At 36.7% G+C, this 16,081-nt stretch overlaps 2 protein-coding genes across 3 annotated transcripts; both read left to right on the forward strand.

Moving 5' to 3' along the window:
• The first annotated feature begins 567 nt into the window (after window positions 1-567).
• Window positions 568-3,246, forward strand: LOC143448778 (quinone oxidoreductase-like). Its single transcript, XM_076948644.1, has 2 exons — window positions 568-1,109; window positions 1,959-3,246. The coding sequence occupies exon 2, from the start codon at window positions 1,961-1,963 to the stop codon at window positions 2,966-2,968; it is 1,008 nt and encodes a 335-aa protein (XP_076804759.1). The 5' UTR covers window positions 568-1,109; window positions 1,959-1,960; the 3' UTR covers window positions 2,969-3,246.
• Window positions 3,164-15,852, forward strand: LOC143448777 (UDP-glucose:glycoprotein glucosyltransferase 1-like). Of its 2 annotated transcripts, none has more exons than XM_076948642.1 (33): window positions 3,164-3,405; window positions 3,703-3,922; window positions 4,211-4,364; window positions 4,522-4,686; window positions 4,832-4,897; window positions 4,999-5,186; window positions 5,427-5,512; window positions 5,589-5,649; window positions 6,089-6,177; window positions 6,751-6,904; window positions 7,070-7,280; window positions 7,720-7,853; window positions 8,050-8,156; window positions 8,270-8,402; window positions 8,574-8,760; window positions 8,910-8,994; window positions 9,111-9,225; window positions 9,566-9,709; window positions 9,861-10,058; window positions 10,468-10,597; window positions 10,931-11,133; window positions 11,415-11,534; window positions 11,738-11,966; window positions 12,281-12,528; window positions 12,958-13,082; window positions 13,177-13,375; window positions 13,620-13,729; window positions 13,945-14,038; window positions 14,200-14,339; window positions 14,512-14,743; window positions 14,893-15,028; window positions 15,121-15,147; window positions 15,319-15,852. In XM_076948642.1, the coding sequence occupies exons 1-33, from the start codon at window positions 3,278-3,280 to the stop codon at window positions 15,351-15,353; spliced, it is 4,653 nt and encodes a 1,550-aa protein (XP_076804757.1). In that variant the 5' UTR covers window positions 3,164-3,277; the 3' UTR covers window positions 15,354-15,852. The 2 variants fall into 2 exon arrangements, with proteins under 2 accessions (XP_076804757.1, XP_076804758.1); XM_076948643.1 differs by having other exon boundaries at window positions 12,958-13,061.
• Window positions 15,853-16,081: the final 229 nt, after the last annotated feature.

Here is a 16,081-nt window from a genome sequence, read left to right on the forward strand (position 1 = left end):
GAAATTATAATTGATAAATTTCTATCGTTCATTCAATACATTTACTCTGATTCTTTCATGGGTAAGTAAAATGCACAATCAAAATAAAATATATTCAAGCAAATTACAAACAACAAAAAGCTGAATAAACTAAATAGAGTTTGAATATCATCAAATATATAACATAAGCAATACAATTTAAATACTTATTTTAAAGACATTGCATAAGCATTAACAATATAGTACAGAAATTGAATTTCTGGATTTGCGCCTTTAAATGCAAGGTTCGGAAAGGACGTTTTATCAGATAAAGCTAAACCTTTTATGGGTTCATTCTTGATATTTTAAGATTAAATACGTAATTGCAAACATCAAAGTTGCTTGAAATTCAAGCAGTGTCAGACTTTTGAGCTGATATCTACTAAACGTGCTTACATAAGTACGCAATGAAACTTGTTCTGTATTCATTTTTGTTTTGCTGGCTGTGTAGTAAATTCACGTGTATGCCTGTGATTGCTCCATTCCATTTACTTATCACGCACCGGTGCGTTTTGGAACCATGACGGGATCGGGACCACGTAAAATGATGTTAGGTTTGGGAGCGTTTGCTGAAAATCTCGAAAGCACGGTTTGTAATGAACTTGAAATGAATGCAAATCAAAACACACGTTGAACACAAACGCAACTTAACACTAATCGTTGGCCTTCATTGCTTATCCAATTGCAAAACACAGCTTATGGCACAATCCATCAAAATATTGGCAGTTGCAGAAGCAATGCATTTAATTTATATCCTGGTACAAGCGTTAAGTATGTACGGACTAGTCACCAGGGTGACGTGTTAGGTAAATGAAGCATTTGCAGACTATTTTATAGTATTTCATGATTTCAATATTGACCCGACTGGAAAGTACGGCAGTTTTTGACAAGAACTTGCCCGTGCATTTTGGCTTACACTGAAGCCTCAATTCTGTATTTACTGTAAACTGACGTCCAAACAACCAGTTTTTCTTTTGTTTGTTCGTTATAATACAGCGTGAAGATAAAACAGTTTGGCGTGATTGTTGATTTTGTGCGTGCGGCTGCTGCACTTTCTACAAGGCATATGGAATATTGAAAGAATATTATAGGTACTGTTTCTCTATCACTGCATAACCGAGGCTACAAGCAGTTTATAGTATGATATATAGGCTAGTATAGTATCAGGCATGGATTTAGTTACCGTGCTAGTTGTTTCCAATTAACAGCAAATATTACCTTAATTTTTTAGCACGGTTTATATTCTTAAGGTTTTGTTGCTTTTCTCGTTCATTAGTGCATTCTAATAACAACAGGCTTGATTTTTTTCGTTCCCACTGCGCTTTTGACCTACAGTAAAACGATGGATTTACGCGTAACGTAACTTACCTTATAGCCTATGTGAGAAAATGGCGGGTCCAATGTCAGAATGTGTTGTTTTATGTTTGCACTTCCTCATTATTTTGGCCAAGTTTTGAAACTTGCACTGTTATTATAGCAGCATAGTATCGCCGCAATACCAATTAACGTGACGACTGTTTACGTTTTCTGACAATATTGTTATGCTTTAACTTGTCTTAGTGGGATACTTTGTACTTACAACCAGTATACATAGCATTTTATATAGTTTTTTAGAGGAATACAAAAGTTAAAGAAACTTAGAAAATTAACCCGTGATCACTTATATTGTTGTTGTCAATAGTTATTGACAGGTTGTATGGCCTATAATTTATATCTAACATTGCTAAAATGAATCTGGATTCGGTTATATGACTTTTTAAGACTGCAGGTGTTGTGTTGGCTATATGGGAGTTGTGACAAATTTATATAATTTTTTGACGTAATTCCATCAGCCTCAGACAGTCAGAATTCAGAGGCTTTAAGTTATATGAAAGGCATGATGTTTTTCCATGCAATATTATTTCTGCAACTATTTACCCTCATCAATAATTTTTTTTTAGGCATGTTTGTTAAAGCCATTCCTGTCCTGTCGACAACTGTGATGCGAGCGGTAATTGTGTCAAAGTTTGGCGGTCCCGAAGTGCTAGAGGTGAGACGTGATATCCCGATACCGAAGCCTGAAGCAAGTGAAGTGCTGATAAAAGTTGCTGCAATCGGCATTAATCCGGTTGATACTTACATTAGGGCGGGCAACTATGGTCGTCTACCCGAATTACCTTACATCCCAGGTAATGATGTGGCTGGAACAATCGTGCAAGCAGGCGCCGACGTAAAAAACTTTAAAGAAGGTGACAGGGTTGCCACTTTCATGCGAGTCAAAAGTGGAGCGTATGCTGAGTACTGTGTTACACATCCTGATTGGCTAATTCAAATTCCGGAGAATTGTGACTTTCGAAAAGGCGCCGCGGTTGGCGTCCCATACTTCACAGCTTATAAAGCTCTTCTTTTAAAAGCGAAAGCGAAACCAACCGATGTTGTTTTAGTTCACGGAGCAAGTGGAGGCGTTGGACTCGCAGCGTGTCAGCTGGCACTGTCACAAGGAATGACGACACTTGGAACTGCTGGATCTGAAGAAGGTATGGAGGCTCTACGTGGCCTGGGAGTACATCACGTCTTTAACCACAAGGAAGAGGGCTACACGGAGAAAATTACCAAAGTTACTGGCGGGGGACCTACTATTATCTTGGAAATGCTCTCGAACGTGAACCTAAATGAAGACCTTAAGCTGTTGGCACCAAATGGAGTCGTGGTGGTTGTCGGTTGTCGAGGAACGATTGACATAAACCCACGACTGCTTATGGCAAAAGAAACGCAGATTCAAGGGGTAGCCTTGGGTGTGTCCCAACCAGAGGAATTTGCTCTTATGAATCGGGCAATAAGTGCTGGGTTGAAGCAAGGCTGGCTGGACCCAGTTGTCGGCAAGGAGTTCTCTTTGAACAATGCAGCACGCGCACATGAAGAGATTATTCATAACACTGGTGCAAAGGGAAAAATGGTTTTGATTGTTTAGTAAATACACTCCAGCACATAAAGGAAAATATCCTGCCTGCAACCACTAACACGGCTTATAGCTTACATATAATATTATGCATGGTTTAAATTTTATGGCGTATGTTGAGTGCAGTTTATTTTGCAGATAATATTCTGTTTCTATTTCTATAATTTCACTAAAGTAATTTACAGTTGTTGCATTTTTTGTTCAGTGTTTTCAGAGCATTTTTCCAGATATATTATGAATTTAATTCTAGACAAAAAACTTATGCAATATAATTTTATTTGATGCAGGAATAGGATGTGCATGTATTGGTAGGGTTCAAACATGAAGCGGTTATTTGTTTTTGTTGTTGCGTACTTGGCTAGTTGGCCATTGGTAGATTGTAAATCAAAACCAGTTATAGCCGGTCTAAGCTCAAAATGGCCGGACACACCTATAATTCATGAGGCCAGGTTGGTTGCATTTTATTTTTTTGCAAATATCTTGGTTACTTTTTTAATCTTTTGCACAACGAAGTTAGACTTTATGGTGGCTGAATTTAAATTGGTTTCCAACCCTAACCCCCAAAATAAATGCGAACACGAACAAATTAGGAAAACAGTGAACATCTCACCCCTTGAAATCTAATCTGTGTTCTGTTTGGAAATCTATAATTTAAATTGTATTCCTACATCACTGTTCCATTTTGTACTTTTTGTTAATATTATGATTAGCTTGCGATGTTTTTATTTACAGTTTTCTACTTTCAGTGAATTTTTAGCAGAAGAGAGTGAGGATTTATTTTGGAAATTTGTCGACACAATTGTCATGTTTCAAATCTACCAATCAGAGTCCTCACCTCGGATGCATCACGAAGCAATCTTAAAAGCTGCAACTTTAAGCGGAATCAACGACCGACTAAAGAGAAACTTGCTCAAGTTTACGCTGGCCTTGCGGACATATTCACCCACCGTAGAAATGTTTCATCAAGTCAGTATAGTCTGTATTTTATGTTGAATTTTTACATCATGAAGTTGCTTGAAGACCAGTTTACCACAATGCATTATTTGTGGTGTGTTTTTTAAGCGTTTTAGTGCTCATAGTGAACTGATTTAACTGCCCTTGTTGGTCTATGCTACGATATTTAATCTTGCAATATATCAGGTTGTGAAATTACCATGTTATTCTTTATCCTGGTTTATACAATATGTTGTTTACAATCAGCTTTGAGTGAGTATAATAAAGAAATTGCTAAATCCTGTTGATTTGTTTTCTCAGCTCGCTCAGCATAACAGTCCATCTCAGTGTGAGTTGTTTTATGATGTCCATGGAGATGTAACTTGTGCAAAGGAAGATTTGGATGGTTTGATAGAGAAAGCAAAAGCAGAGAAGAAAGCGCCTTCTTCGTTTCATAGAGATCACATATATCCTGGTTTGTCAGTTTATTCAATTAATGTGTTTTAGTCATTATTTCATAAGATATTTCAGCTTGTAACTATGTGTGTAAATTACATGTTCTTTTTTTTGCCAGATGCTTTTCTGACAAGGAAAGCGATTTTGGAAGTTTTAACACCATATTCTTGTTGCAGTGTCACGGTCCCTCAATGAAACTGTCATCCTCTACGGGGATATGACATCTCTTGACTTCAAGCTCGCTCATGAATATCTAAAGAAGAAAGCAGAGGATGGTGTTTTTCGATATGTGCTTCGTCATTTTGTGAAAAACAGGCCGGAAAGAAAAGCAAGATTATCAGGTATATCTGTAACTAAGCACAACAGGAATCCAGTCGCATGTGAAATAAGTCTATGGGCGCTTAAAAGCTCAATATCTACGAGTACAGTCATAAATTTTGTTGTTATTAAACTGACACATTTTTTTTATTTGTTTTCCAACCTCAGGTTATGGCATTGAACTTGCAATTAAGAGTACGGAATATAAAGCTGTGGACGACAGCCAAGTTAAGAGTAAGTTGATGACATCATTGGATCATCATAATGACATCATCATTGAAAGCTACATATGTTTATGTCGTTAAAAGACTTGATTGAACGTCGACTGTATTTAGGTGATTCTGATGCTGGTACGACAGCGGATGACGATGATGTTGAACTAGAAGGTTTTGATTTTGCCATGCTTCGTCGACGTTACCCTGACATGTCGTCACAGTTGACTGAGTTTCGCAATCATCTGATCGATTCCACCAATGAAATGCAACCAATGAAAGTTTGGCAACTGCAGGACCTAAGCTTTCAGGTTTAATTTGATTTTGCGATTTTTCACTCTCTGTGGCTGGTGTTACTTTAATTTGACAAACCTGATCACTGTCTGGTGATGTGGTGTGCTAGGAAACTTACTTCCGTGAGATTTTATTAGCTTTATCAGCAGGCATAGTTTTTTGATAAATACAAATTAACAAAACCCACTCCTGTGTTTTGATGTAATTTGTTGTAAGAAATGGTTGATGCAAACAATCTCAACACTTTGTTCCCTTAGGCAGCAGCCAGAGTATTAAGTTCCCCTCCAGAGGACCAGTTGAAAGTGCTCAGGGACATAAGTCAAAATTTTCCGATAAGAGTTCGGTAAGTGGCAAACATATTTTGTACTGAATAAACAGTGAATATTTCGGCCATGTTTAATTGAATTTAAATTGTTCAGGTCACTGGTGAAACAGCAAGTCCCTGATGAAGTAAGAAAGGAGATCCAGAAAAATCAACAGGTTAATTTTTTAATTTTATTAAATGGTTTGTCTCCGATATGTTGTGCAACTTGTGGTTCTTACTAAGTTATGATTTCTATGGCATGATTTACAATTCACAGGAAATATAAACCATGTAAATTAGTGCATAAATTATGAAAATACTACGTGGGAAAATTCGAAGTTAACTTTAAAAATCATATGGTTAAAATGACAAGTGCAGGGAACATGTTTATTTATTTACAAGTTAATGTCACACACTTCGAACATAAATATTTTGTACTGTGTAGAAAATAAAATTACGGAATTAATTATTATGCAATGAAATTTACTTTTGCTATTTTTGCAACCGTATAATATTATTATGCTAAAAAACACAGATTATAACAGACAATTGTAATCCTGTAGTGATGATAACACAAACCATGACCCACTGGTTACCGATGCAATTATATCGTAGTTTTTCTCAGAAGTTGATCTCGATTCAGGGGATTCCCTCTTCATGCTAAACGGAATGACAATTGATCTCGATGATATGGACATGTTTGAGTAAGGCCACCCGACATTGCTTGTCTTAGAAATCCAAAACCTTAATTTAAACCTTGTAGCAAGCAGATATTATTAAAGCCTGGTAGTTGTTTTCCTGGGACTAATTTATAAAAGAGGGCTTGTTTTGATGTTGATGAAAATTCTTTTGTGATTTAAAAAAATCTTTAAAGGTGCCTCGCATCAGTGCCAAGTGGCAAGCAATGTTGTTGTGGTGATATTGATTTTTTTTATATAATTACTAATTTAAACTTAAATTTTTAGCAATTTCTTCGCCACCGACTTGCCCCTGGTGGATTTATGTTAAAAATCAACCAATTACCGATTAACATTGACCAGTTTGATTTATTTGCGTGAGTTTTAGACGTGGTGATGCCTGGTAGTAGGTTGAAATTTGTATTCGTCGGCTAGCTTTAGCAGTGGTAGATCTAGGATGGTCATGGGCTAATCAAGTTCATTTGGTTGCTGTAGTAGATTTAGCAATTTTAGCGCTCGATAATAATTAATCACATTGGGTTAAAATCCGTGTTATGTTTTCAAAAGTCACAAATGCATTTGAGTGTGGATTTTATGCAGGTTACTTGACTTACTCAAGGCCGAAGGTAGCTTGATTGGTGGCTTAAAGAAGCTTGAACTTAAAGGAAAAGTGCTGCAGAAAGTGATGAAATTGAACATCAAAGCAAGCTCAAATGACAAACATTTACTTGACATTCGTGATTCTTCCATTGTGGTGGGTTTAACAAAACCAAAAAAAATTTTTGCTTGAAGTATCCTAATTTTGTAAGTTAACAAGATTTCCCTCGAACTTTTTCTGCCAAAAAAAGGATTTAGTTTGAGAGATTTCCTTGAAAACGTAAAGTTTTGTAAATCTTGAACTTATTTTTTATACCACCAGTGGGTCAACGATATTGAACACGATGAGAAATACACTCGGTGGCCGGCCAACGTCCATGAACTTCTTCGTCCTGCCTTTCCTGGTACCTTGAGAAGGATCCGGAAGAACATGTTCCATCTTGTCTTCCTTATCGATCCTACTCACGAGGATGCGAAATATTTAATTGAATCAGCCGAGATATTCTGGGCAAATGATGTTCCATTAAGAATAGGTTATTAACTATAATTGATTGCTGTTATAGTTGTTTTATTAGCAACAGACCAACGTAACTGGTCCCATTTCATGAGGTTTTTTAGCAAAATCAGGATTTTGTATCATATCTGTGGGTGCTATTGTCTGCAAATTCAACCCATTTGCCACGTTACCAACTAAAAATGATATTTTTAACCATTCAGTGATTTGTTCCTCTTCATTTTGCCATTACTAAGCTATGCTTTTTACCAGTATTCAGTAACAATCTGAATGACTGCTTACTTTTGTGACGTCATTGAACACGGTAATGCAACATTTAAGACCAACAACTCTCTGATCAAATTTCAATACATAAAAACAGCATTAAAAGTCTTTCGAAACCAAAACAATCATTTTAATGATAAATTGATCTTCATTGTTGCTGCTTGGTCCGATAACCAGTTTGTTCCTGATTGCAGGATTCTCGTTCCTCGTCGATGATGAAAAAGAAGCTGATGGCAACGAAGATGCGGGTGTTGCTCTCGTGCGAGCTTACAACTTTGTTCGGGATGAACTGGACGACAACAGCAAGGCTTTTAGCTTTTTGACCGGGGTGAAATGCTTTTTACTTAATCTACGTTAATGTAATGTAATAAACAGATTGGATTGGTTCCGTGAGACCTTTACAGATTTTATGCTTATTTTGATTGATAGTTTTGACATTTGAAGTGTGAATTTGAATTGAAAATGAATTTGTCATTGTGCATGACTATGAAGATGAACCATAATCTTAAAGGCATTTGTTTTAGATTTATAAATCTTTAAATGATGATGAGACGATCTCAGTAGACCACATCAAAACGAGGATCCAGAAGAAATTTAAACACGCAGATCTCGATGAAATTCTCAGCCCAGAGTAAGAAATAATCACAAATATATTTTGTCAAAAAGGTTTTTCAAATTGTGCGTTGGATAAAGTGTAGAAGTATTTTAAATTTGACTTTTCAATTTTGCGTTAAAATTTTGCAGTTCAGAATTTGACGAGAACCGTGCTTTTGGGAAAGCTTATCACACCAGGTCCGGCCTTGAAGGACCGATCAATGTGTTGATGAATGGAGCTCTTCTTACCGATGATGAAATTTCACCAGATAATTTTGAACAGGTTTCTACGCTTAAATTTTTCGCTTGCAAAGTGCTTGGTAGTTTAAAAGGTTGCTTTATGGAAAACTTGTTTAACATCGAATTATGAAAAAAATTTCCAGCATTTGTGTGTCTCCTACCAAAAATACATTTTATTGTAATCTCCATTGTCACACGGTGTTATTGTTAAAAGACGGTGATCGAGAAAATTTTGGAGTCGACTCCGTCACTGCAGCGGGCAGCTTACATGGGCCAGCTGACCAATGATATGAAAGCCCTCGATTATCTGATGTCTCTGCCAGAGGTTGTACCCAGGTTCAACAACAGGATCCTTTTCGCAGCAAATAACTTCATCAACTTCCTCGGAAACGATCATGGAGGTGAGGATGGCAAGATCTTTTTATCAGATAAAGAAATTAGTTTATTATCTGTTACGTATATTTTCTGTGTCTTTTTGGTATTGTTGATGTGTCGTATGTTACGTTGTGTGGTTTTGACTGGTGTGCAACATTACTGTTTCTTTTTTCAGAAGCTGTTTATAGAAATGTGGGAGATTTTTCAAAACTTTCCTCGACTGACAAAAGTGCCACTTTGAGCAGCGAGCTTAGTGGCCTGTAAGTAAAATATACTCGTTAATCATCACACATTCCTATAATGTTTACCTTGACATAAAACTTACTCAAATCTGTTGTCTCTTCTTCTGTGATGACATCACACACTTGTGGTTCAGGTATTTATCGAAGAGCGACAGCCTAAAGCATGTGAGGCCCGTTACAATGTGGATTGTGGCAGACGTGGAGACAGCCAGTGGACGTGACTTTGTCCACAATGCCCTTCGTCATTTGGTTAGTAGAAACGTATCATGTGAATATCATATCATGCTCTTCATACGTTAATTAACCAACCAATTAATTATCCAACTTTGAAATTATCAAACGACGGTGGTGTTGTGTTGGCACCAATGTTCTTATTTTTCAATTGTTCTTATTTTTCCATATCCCCGCGAGTGTAAATTCATCAGGTCATGCAACGACCTGTTGAAAAGAATGAATTAACTTTTACATTAGCTCGCTACCAATAATTTTTCATATAATAATAATATGTACTTATAATAATATTAACTCTAATGAAAGCATCTTTTTTTTAAATCTGCGTTTCAATTTGAATATTGGTTTTATTTTACAGAAAATAAGCAGTTCATGCAGGATCGCCATTATCCATAATCCAGGATCAGAATTCAAGTTGGAATCTGCAACTTTTGTAAAAGCTTTTGAAGCTGCTCTGGCAACGTTGAAAAATAACAATGCCAGAAATTTCATCTCAAAATTGGTATACTGCTGTGAACATTTTTATGCAGTAAACTTTATAGTGTTTTAAATAACAACTAAAGTGTTTTGAAAATGGGTATTAATAAAAACTATCTTTGAAGTAGTTATAAAATTACGGTGAAACAAGAAAAATTTTACGTCTTCAAATTTAGATGAAAGAAGAAAACGCTCAACAAATAATTTCCGGAGAGAAATCTTTGTCAGATTTCTATGTTGGTGGAATGAATGTTGGGGAATTTGAGAAAATGATGAAGTCGGACGATTTCCCGTACATCTATTCTCACGCTGATTGGTGTACGTCAGTTCTTGGTCTAAGGCCGGGGCAAAGTGCTGTGGTTGCGAGTGGCAAAGTAAGTGGTGCAAGGGGCAATGGTTAACTAGTGCTGGCTTATAGACAGTAGTTAGTTAACGAATAGGTAGTTAACAGAATTAACGAATAGATAGTTAACAGTAATACACAATTGAAAAGAGTTAAGCAGAAACGTTAAATACTTTTTGGGTGTCGTTTAATTTTTTTAATTCACTTGATAATATTAATTGAAAGTTGTTAACTTTGATTAACACTACTTAGCTTCCAAACAAACATTAACATACCTTCCAGTGTAAACTTACAAACGTAATTGTATCCAATTAATCCAATTGGTCAATAAAAAAGATTTACGCTGATTAATATTTATGTTATGGTGTTTTGTTCTCTCCAAACAACACTATGTTTGTGTGATGTTGAATTTACGAAGTGTAATATTTCTTTGAATCAAGGTCATTGGTCCATTAAACCCCGGTGAGAAGTTTCTCGTCGACGATTTCAATCTCATCGAATCAACTTCCTACTCCAGCTCTTCGGAAGTCCAAGATGCAGTCAATGGTTTAGGATTTGAAGCGCCAAAATGTAATTATTTCGCGGTTGAATCTTGAAATTTACACCATTTGCATAACTTACTACTTTCTGTTTAAGAAAATCTGCAAAACACACCACAGTTGTGTTTTCAAATATTGTACAAAGAATTGCTGTTTAAGACAATACATGTATATGTGTGAGTTGCTTCCAGTGTGGAAATGTTTTTGCCTTATTTTATGCTTCTTTTCATCATGCGTACATTATTCTTTTTAAAAAATTTTCAATTAAGTAATTATGGTATATTTAAAATTTGATAATTTTATCTAATTATTGTTTTCAAGCATTGTATTCATATTTAATTTTTATTTTTTTCTAATATCACAGTAAGTGACCTCATAATGAAGTTGACCTCTCATCTTTTGTCGCAAAACAAAATCGAAGCTGAACGTCGAGATATTTCTCGCTACAGCGACCGCCATAGCGTCGTGAAGTTGCCGAGCAGTGCAGGAGAAGATTCCTCTTATGACATCACACTGGTGGTTGACCCAGCCAGTGAAAAAGCTCAGGAAATTGTGCCGGTTGTTATGGTCAGTCTGATTACGCTGCACAATTCGTAACAGTTAGTACAGAGCTTTTATGATAACATAATTGAGGTGTCTGTTGAAAAAATAAGTGCACCTCATTGCAAAAGGTTGCATCAGAGGAAAATGTATTATATTTTGACTCTAGCGGCAGTTTAAAGCTGCATGTGCTTTTATTGTAACATCGTTAAGGTGATTAGTTCGCGAAGGTTTGCAGCAAGAAATAAAACTACTTCATCTGTAGGCACATTCAAATATCTTTGATGATCACTTTTTCACTTTCATAGATATTAAAAGAAGTGCTCGATGCCAACGTGAAGATTTTTATGAATTGCCGTGAGAAATTATCGGATATGCCGATCAAGCGATTTTATCGATTTGTTCTTGAACCAGAGTTGACTTTCAAGGTGATGCTTGAACCCAATTTTACAAATTATTTTTTGGTTTCTCTTTACAACCGGTTAATATGTTCCTGCTTGTAAACAGAAAATGTAAAATATGTGTGATTAGAAGTTGAAAACGTTGAAAAGTGGAAAAAAAAGTTGAAAAGTTTCCGAAAAAAGTTGAAAAGTTCTGTTTCCTTCATCCCTAAATCTCTTTCTTATTGAAGGTTGACAACAGCTTCTCAGATGGTCCGTTAGCAAAATTCTTCGACATGCCGTCAAAGTCAATATTAACGTTGACAATGCATCCACCAGAGGGCTGGATGGTGGAGGTGGTAGAGGCAGTTCACGATCTTGACAACATTCGTCTCGAAAAAATCCGCAGCAAAGTTGTCACGGCAGAATATGAACTTGAATATCTGGTGTTGGAAGGGCACTGCAGGGACCTAACCACAGGTTTGTTAAAATTTGAACAAGATTTGCAACTTCACAGGGGCTTGTATTTATAATATGATGTATAAATAGGCATTATGGTTGATTTATAACTTTTGTGATTGATCTGTGATTTGTAAGGTCTGTAATTTGTAAGTTTGGTTAGTTACCGGTATTAGTTAATTAGCCATAAATTATTCTCGAAACTTATTCTTAAAACGAAACTATTTTTATAGTATTGTGCTCATAAGCTTGATCATCACCTGCATTGAGATTTCATTAAAAAAACAAAATAAATTATAAAAATCAGTAAAATTACTTGTAACGTTGAAACCCAGGTAGTCCGCCACGTGGACTTCAATTCACCCTCGGTGCCACCCCTGACACGGTTGCCGTGGATACCATCGTCATGGCAAACTTGGGATACTTTCAGTTGAAAGCAAACCCTGGTGTTTGGTATTTGAACCTTCGTGAGGGTAAATCACGTGATATCTATCAGATCACGTCACATGATAGCACGGACTCATTAAATGATGACGTCATAATCTTGATGGACAGTTTTAAAAGCAAAGTGATATTAATTAAGGTATTCCATTGTTCCTATTTGGTCGTTAGCGCAGAGTACTTTGGTTTTACCTTAAAGTAACAAAAGGTTAAAAGAACGTTGCAAAGTGTCCATAGACATTTCATTACTTAGGTTTCGCGCTTAGGTTTCGTTTCATTACTTAGGTTTCACGAAATCATAGTTATGTCATCAGTTCCTTATCTGTCATCATTTTCTCACATCATCTCCAGTTTCAGTGCAAATGTCATAAAAATGAAGTTTTAGAAAGTTATCGAAATGTGAAATGAAATTATGTGTGTCATCTTGGGGTTTAAAATTTTAGGGGAAAAGATTGCTGCAATAAACTGCATCACTGTGCTGTAATATCACGTCATGTTTTAATAATTCGGTTTATACAATGTGTCTCGTAACACACCGAACCCTTCCGTAATGCAAATCTGCACATCTCAGGTGTCGAAACGTCCGGAGAAAATCGGATCGTCGTTGATCGAAGAAGATGACACGGAACCGGAAGAGGAAAAAGAAGGCGGAGGGATCTGGGATTCAGTTAAAAGGTGGATTGAAACGCGGTTGTCGTAAGTTTAAATAAAAAATTAAAAGCAAAATAAAAATTCTTGCTCTTATCTTTTACGGTTGCTGTCCTGGTTAAATATTGTTTTTTATCTTCAGCACGATTACCGGTGGTGGGAGTAAAACTCAGGCGGTTGAAAATGCAGAGTCATCCACCGATGTGATCAACATATTTTCCCTCGCATCGGGACATTTATACGAGCGCTTGATGAGGATTATGATGCTTAGTGTCATGAGTCAGACTAAGACAAGGGTCAAATTCTGGATCCTGAAAAATTACATCTCGCCGCAGTTCAAGGTGGGATTTTAATTTTTTCAGTCTTGAACTTGAAATTGATCTGCAGCATGCTGCACAGCACCAACTAGTAATGAGAAATCTTCACTAAATTCAGAGCAATTGAACCAGATTGTTTCTACGAGTAATAACTTTCATTACCTTGAGGTTGCTCCATTCGACCAAGGACATGCAGACGTGCTGTGTGAAATAATTTAACAAGGGACAGAACGTGGCATAAACAGCTAATCGTGCTTTGATATTTCAGGATTTTATACCTCATTTAGCAAAGGAATATGGCTTTGAATATGAGCTGATCCAGTACAAGTGGCCGAGATGGCTTCACCAGCAAACTGAAAAGCAAAGAACTATGTGGGGGTGAGTTGTGCTTTTTATTCATTCATAAAGACTTTGTGGCAATTTTATAGAATGCTCATGCATTCTAGAAAAGGAAGCATTCATTCTAGAAAACGTTCATGAGCATTGAGCTCACAAAAACCATCACGTCACATTTAATCACGTCAGCATCACATTTACATATTTACAACTGAACTAAAAACATCATTAAATCTGTTATTTCGTTAAAATCTCAGATACAAGATTTTATTCCTTGACGTCTTGTTCCCTCTGAGTATCGACAAAATCATATTCGTCGACGCTGATCAGATTGTGAGGGCTGACTTGAAGGTGGGCTTTTATTGCTTATTATTGAACAGATTACATTCTATCGCTGCATATAATAGATATTGTTAACTTGTTATAAATGGATCGGTAGCGGTGTTAGTTGGTTGTTGATGTCTTTGGCAAAGACACGAAATCATTGAAGTGAGTTACTTTCCTTGCTTCAGGAGCTGCGTGATCTTGATCTCGAGGGCAACCCCTATGGTTACACCCCCTTCTGTGACGACCGAAAAGAAATGGATGGATTCAGGTTCTGGAAAGGGGGGTACTGGGCCAGTCACCTAGCAGGGAGAAAATATCATATTAGGTGATGGTTGGATATATTATTTCGTTTTGTTCGAAATTTAAAACTTGAAATTTCAGGCTGCACTCAACTATAATTGTGATACTTCAAGGATTGGATAAACATATAAGTTAATTAATTATAAAATTACCACTTTTTCTGGACAAAATTAAAAATCTTGATTTTGAAATTGCAGCGCCATCTATGTTGTGGATTTAAAAAAATTCCGCAAGATCGCTGCCGGTGACCGACTTCGTGGACAATATCAGGGACTTTCCCAGGACCCGAACTCTCTGGCCAACCTGGACCAAGACTTACCGAACAACATGATACATCAGGTTGGAATAAAATCCCTTCCCCAGGAGTGGCTGTGGTGCGCCACCTGGTGTAGTGAGGAATCAAAGAGCAGGGCGAAGACAATTGATTTGGTAAGATGTCTATGTAAAACTATCAAATTTAGAAAAACTGTCGATTTTAAAAAAGCTGCTGTTATACATTTGGAGCAAAACTATGTTTTGTCCTGTTGACTTTGATTTGATATTTCGACTTAAATTTGACTTTTTCCGACTTTTCAAAGTGCAATAATCCGCTGACAAAGGAGCCGAAATTGGAGGCTGCGGTTCGAATCGTTCCAGAATGGACAAACTACGACGAAAAAATTAAAGCTCTCCATGAAAGAGTGGAAAATGCAAATAAAACCGACAAGTCTAAAGGTAAGTTTACCTTCATCAAATAAACCAAGATAAGATGCTGCGTATGCGTCCCCACTTTTTTCGCTGAGATTTACCCATTCTGTATGTTGCAGAAAAAACAGTTGCTTCTCATGAGAAAGGTGAGTGTTGCGTTCTTAGCATCCGGCTTCAAAATTGTGTCGATTCTCTTAATTTGAACAATGACAGCAAACTGCCTTGTTCTGGCATGGTGGCGACTCGTAGCAGTAAAATTATTTTGGAAAAATTGATGAAGTGTTAATTGCTCTAAAACTTCAATTTTTTTTTCTTAGATTCATCTCAACGTAAAACTCATGACGAATTCTAATTAAAATCTCCAAATGAAATCCTTCGTTGCAGTTCCTATGCACTTTGCACTGTACTGATTGTGTTTGCCAAGGAATGTTTTAGACAAAACGCTTGTCTTTTTACTTTCGACGAACTAGCTCGCTTTTTTTTGTCATTTAGAAAATTACCGGGTACATGTCAGTCAGAGTGTAGTGAAGTACCATTGTGAAGCTGACTACCAGTTCCCTGGCTACTTATTTAATACCGATAAATATCCTTATTTAGGGATAATTAGATGAATAAGTTACTCTGTGGTGTGTGACCAACTTCATCTGAAAACAAGTAATTGAAAAAAGTACCCTATGACAGGTAACTGAATTCATGTTTTGAATAAGTAACCAGGAAACCGGTAACCAGGACATTTCTGTAGTCAGTCGAGACCAACTCAAGCATTAACATTCCAGTTTGGTTAGCAATGCTGATTTTAGTTAAAGTGCTTACGGGTTGACTACACGTGCAATAAAAATCCATATAATCTAGTTCCTCGTTCTGCCGAGTAACGCAGAAGTTGCAAAAGTCCAAACATGTTTCTGTACAACTCGCAAGGTCTCTTCACCAAATCAGGGTGACGAATATGTTTCAAAATTGAAAAAACAGCAGGATTTTGTTAGGTTCGTGCACACTTAAAGATATTTCTGAGCACACTAAATTATTACTTCGGGAACTAAGCTGCGGAAGTGACGTACTTGTCTGCCGCAGTGATAAGTG

The sequence above is a fragment of the Clavelina lepadiformis genome, chromosome 3 (genome assembly GCF_947623445.1).
Source record: "Clavelina lepadiformis chromosome 3, kaClaLepa1.1, whole genome shotgun sequence".
NCBI classification, from domain to species: domain Eukaryota; kingdom Metazoa; phylum Chordata; class Ascidiacea; order Aplousobranchia; family Clavelinidae; genus Clavelina; species Clavelina lepadiformis.

What these genes read in the sequence shown, in the direction of transcription:
- LOC143448778 (XM_076948644.1), top strand. Translation starts at nt 1,961, where the DNA reads ATGTTTGTTAAAGCCATTCCTGTCCTGTCGACAACTGTGATGCGAGCG.
- LOC143448777 (XM_076948642.1), top strand. Translation starts at nt 3,278, where the DNA reads ATGAAGCGGTTATTTGTTTTTGTTGTTGCGTACTTGGCTAGTTGGCCA. An exon ending in GATGAAATTCTCAGCCCAGA is followed by an intron (nt 8,157 to 8,269) that starts GTAAGAAATAAT and finishes AAAATTTTGCAG; the next exon opens with TTCAGAATTTGACGAGAACC. An exon ending in AAGCAAAGAACTATGTGGGG is followed by an intron (nt 13,730 to 13,944) that starts GTGAGTTGTGCT and finishes TTAAAATCTCAG; the next exon opens with ATACAAGATTTTATTCCTTG.